Raw genomic sequence first — 4355 nt, forward strand, 5'->3', positions numbered from 1 at the left:
AAAAAAAAAAAAAAAAAAAAAAAAAAAAAAAAGAAAAGTTTTGGCTGGGCGCAGTGGCTCATACCTGTAATTCAGGCACTTTGGGAGGCAGAGGTGGGTGGATCACAAGGTCAGGTGATTGAAGTCAACTGACCGACATAAAGAAAAATAAATTTAAAAATTTAAATAAATAAATAAAATAAAAAGTTTTAAGTTGTCAGCCAATCGGGTTTTAGTTTAGATTGTGAGGTCTGGCTCCAACCAACGGAGATCAGACACAGCAGTAAAGACGACCCCACATGCGTAAGGGATGAATTTGTGTGTTTTCCTTTGTTCTTTGCACTCTTGTGGCAAGATGGCTAATGAGGGTCCCCTTCCTGCAGCCCAGGAAGTAAAAACTACGTTGCTGAAAGATCCTTTGTCTCTGCAGCCCCGAGCGTCTGTTTCCAACACACGTGAACGTGGCGGCTTCCTCTGAGCCACAGGCCTGCAGGCCGGGTGCCACGTCCAGCAGGGTTGGTCTGGCTTTTCCAGTGCTGGTCCGAGCGCCCCACGTTCGAGACCCCCACCCAAGGCCCGGCTCAGGCTCACCTATGCTGCTGCTGGACGGAGGGGCTCCGGGCCCTGGTGGAGATGGGAGCCCCCCACTAGCCCCTGCCTCCGAGGAGATGCCGTCCCCCACGGGGGCTCCCAGCCAGGAAGCCCCGGGCAGCGCCGGCTCCGAGATCCTTGAACTCACCGAACACTTCTTTGTTGAACATTTCAGTGGAACTGAAAACTCTCCCGTCTGAGCCAAAAATGAGACATTTCCTTCTAGGTCTTTGTTTATCTAAGAAAATAAAACAACCCCAACTACCATAAACTTATGTAACTTTTTTTTTTGGACAGGGTCTGGCTCTGTTGGCCAGTCTGGGGTGCAGCGGCACCTTCTCGGCTCACTGCAACCTCCCTCCACCCACCCCCACCTGGGGTCCAGCGATCCTCCCACCTCAGCCTCTCCAGTAGCTGGGATTACAGACATGCACCACCACACCTGGCTAATTGTATTTTTTGTAGAGACGGGGTGTTGCTATGTTGTCCAGGCTGGTCTCGAACTCCTGGGCTCAAGCAACCCCCCTGCCTTAGCCTCCCAAAGTGACGGGATCACAGGTATGAGCCACCACACCCGGCCTTTCTGTAACTTTAGCCTGTTACACAGGCCGTGGCTGCCTCAATGCTGCCTGGGCCGAGGCCGCGTGCCACCTGCCAGGCTTGGGAGATGCCTGGGGAAGGAGTTGGCCCAGGGTGCCCAGGAGGGCCACACATCCGCAGGCTTCCTGGAACATCCCAGCCTCCTGACTCAGGCCCGAGAGGGCGCACCCTCAGCTACTAACTCAGGGGAGCTGTGCTGTGGTTCTACCCGACCAAAGGAATACGTTGGGTGTCTTTTTGGAAATAAAACATCAAAACTGGGATCCGAGTGACCCTCACGGAGAGGCCAAGAGCATCCTCCCTCCACCACGGAGCAGCAGGCTCCACCCATCACCACCTCTCCTTCGAGGGAACTGACGGCCCCTTTGACTCACCATGGGCTTGAAGGTGACAAGCACTTCACAGGACATTCCGGCTGACAGAGGGCCAGGGGGGTCGAAGCTGTGGGACATGACCCATAGCACATGGGGTCAGAGCTGCAGAGGGTGAATGCCTGCCTCCCCGCCCGCCCGGAGCACAGTCAGGATGAGACCCATAGCACCCGGGGTCGGAGTGGCAGAGGACCAATGCTTGCCTCCCCGCCCGGAGCGCAGTCAGGCTGGAGCTCCCGGGCTCCTCCCCTTCCTGGCTCTGTACCCCTGCGCAGCTGCCTTCCCCCTGGGGAGCGCTGGGTCTGCTGCGTCCCCTGCTGCTGCCCCTAGTACCTGGCAGGTGGGGGACGCTCAAGTGTGTGCAAACGTTTGTGGAGTGAGTCAGTCAAGGAATGAAGGTGTGAGGCAAGTTCCCGGGGCCAACTGCCAGGAAATGGGACACGATGGGTCAGTGAGCCTGCAGTTCCCTGGGGCACAGGTGCCCGGCCTTGGACCAGGGCTCTAGGGCTTTGATACCAATGTGGCAGGAGCCAGGAAGAGAGCTGGAACTAGGAACCCTGAGCCAGTCAGGACCCTCTCAGCCCCTTCCAGGGAAAGAACCAGAAAAACCGCCCCTACTGCTCAGGGCACTGGAGGGAGCTGGTCTGTCTCGGCCCAGATCTGGGTGAAGGGGCATCTCCCCAAGAACTCCTGATGCCAGGCCTATGTCACAAGGTTGGATTTTACCCAACATGCTTGCTTCAGAAATGTACAAGGTAAAATTTCAAACAAAAGTGTGTCCTTGGCTGGCAACGTTCCCATGGCACCAGCAGGAGCAAACCCAAAGCTCCTCCAGTCGATCGGGAGGGAAGGGCACTGGCGAGGACCGCGCAGAGCCCGGGGTGGAGGGAAGGGCGCTGGCGAGGACCGCGCAGAGCCCGGGGTGGAGGGAAGGGCGCTGGCGAGGACCGCGCAGAGCCCGGGGTGGAGGGAAGGGCGTTGGCGAGGACTGCGCAGAGCCCGGGGTGGAGCCCGCCGGGGAGAGGAGCAGCATCCGAGGACGGACGCCGGTGCCTGGAGTCAGCCAGCAGGGCAGAGCGGGGGGCGAGCTCCAAATCCTTCAGATGACGGACGTGTGGAGCGGAGACGTGAGAGGGCAAGAGCAAGATGGGGAGAGACGGAAGGAGAGAATTCCAGACGTGAGGAAAGAACGAGACACTCGAGAAATGCCGACTCATCCGAAACAGAACTCGACATTTTCAGAAACGGGAGCCAGGGCAGCCGAGGAGGAAGCTCAGTGAGCAATTACAACCGTCGATTAGAAGCAGCGAAGGAGGCAAGTGGCACCCAGAGTGCCGCCCAGCGTGGAAAAGAGACGAGAGATTCCCAGCGGGACGGGAAGCTTTCAGAGGAGGCGCAGGGGACACAGCAGGAGACTGTGCCGGGGAGGGCCGCGCCTGGAGAGCTGCGGCTGAGGAGGTCTCAAAATTGCTCAAAGAGCTGAATCTTCAGATTCATGAGCACAGTGAGGTCTAAGAAAAATCAGCCACACCAGGTCGGGTGCGGTGGCTCACACCTATAATCCCAGCACTTTGGGAGGCTGAGACAGGCGGATCACAAGGTCAAGAGATCAAGACCAGCCTGGCCAACATGGTGAAGCCCCATCTCTAGTAAAAATACAAATATTAGCCGAGTGTGGTGGTGGGCGCCTGTAAGCCCAGCTACTTGGGAGGCTGAGGCAGGAGAATCCCTTGAGCCCGGGAGGTGGAGGTTGCAGTGAGTTGAGATCATGTGGCTGCACTCCAGCCTCTCAACAGAGTGAGACTCTGTCTAAAAAAAAAGAAAAAGAAAAAGAAAAGGAAATCAGCCACACCAGACGCATGGTGGAGCTGTGGGATGTCAAGGAAGAGACAATCTTGGAGCAAGCAGGTGGGAAGCCAGGAATCCTCCAAAAAAGCAACCCCTGGACTGAGGCCACCTCCCACTACAGCAATAGAGACAGAAGCAGGAGAGTGGTGGCCCCAACCTGTGGAGAGAAGGTTAAGAAATTCTCATCCCAGTGCGGGCAGGAGTGCCTCGGCAGCTGAGGGCGCCGTGGCCGCCTAAACACACTTCTGCACGCGCCCTCTAGAAACCACACGGATCAATAAGAGACACAGGCGAGCCGCGGCAATCCATGCTGTCAGCCCAACTCGAACACAGAGAACCCTCCAGACTTAAAATTAACCATAAGGTGAAAAATAAACACCAATCTCCAGCATGCTTTCTCCACACCCGCCTTCACAGGGAGCTATGAGGGTCTGAAAAGCTGCAGGGAAGAGGAAGGAGAGGGGAACAGAGACTTTAAGCCAGACCTGAAACCCGCTCCCCAAAGAAACATCACACAGCCTCCATGGGAAAATACCAAGTCCCAGTTGGTGCGGGTCTCAGGGAGAGGCCATCAGAGCCCACGTGCCCATGGGGGCAGCCTCAGGAAGACACCTGGTGGGAGAAGGGGAGGCCCCTCTGGAGCCTGGGCAGCAAGGGGGCGGGGAATTAGGGTCCTGCCCTTGCTGATCCTCATTGCAGAAGCTGCACTTCACAGTGCTAGCGGAAGTGGAAACTCCTAAACTGGGAATCTGAAACCCATCCTGGACTTATAAACCCATCCACAAACAGAAAACTGGCAGGGAACAGAAAGTAGAAGAGAAATAACTTTCTTAAAAATAAAGTAAGTTCGGCCAGGCGCGGTGGCTCAAGCCTGTAATCCCAGCACTTTGGGAGGCCGAGGCGGGTGGATCACGAGGTCAAGAGATCGAGACCATCCTGGTCAACATGGTGAAACCCCGTCTCTAC

The 4355-nt window shown here is 56.5% G+C and overlaps 1 protein-coding gene across 3 annotated transcripts in view; it reads right to left on the reverse strand.

Moving 5' to 3' along the window:
• Positions 1-4355, reverse strand: part of CFAP74 (cilia and flagella associated protein 74) — a 68743-nt gene that overhangs the window by 34723 nt on the left and 29665 nt on the right. For all 3 annotated transcript variants that reach the window (XM_017542629.2, XM_017542628.2, XM_017542627.2), the window contains exons 14-15: positions 1545-1611; positions 719-808 (exon numbers count right to left, since the gene is read on the reverse strand). In XM_017542629.2, coding sequence (XP_017398118.1) covers positions 719-808; positions 1545-1611 — 157 coding nt within the window. The remainder of the gene's footprint in view (positions 1-718; positions 809-1544; positions 1612-4355) is intronic.

Source organism: Cebus imitator, unplaced genomic scaffold (genome assembly GCF_001604975.1).
Source record: "Cebus imitator isolate Cc_AM_T3 unplaced genomic scaffold, Cebus_imitator-1.0 Scaffold145, whole genome shotgun sequence".
NCBI lineage: Eukaryota > Metazoa > Chordata > Mammalia > Primates > Cebidae > Cebus > Cebus imitator.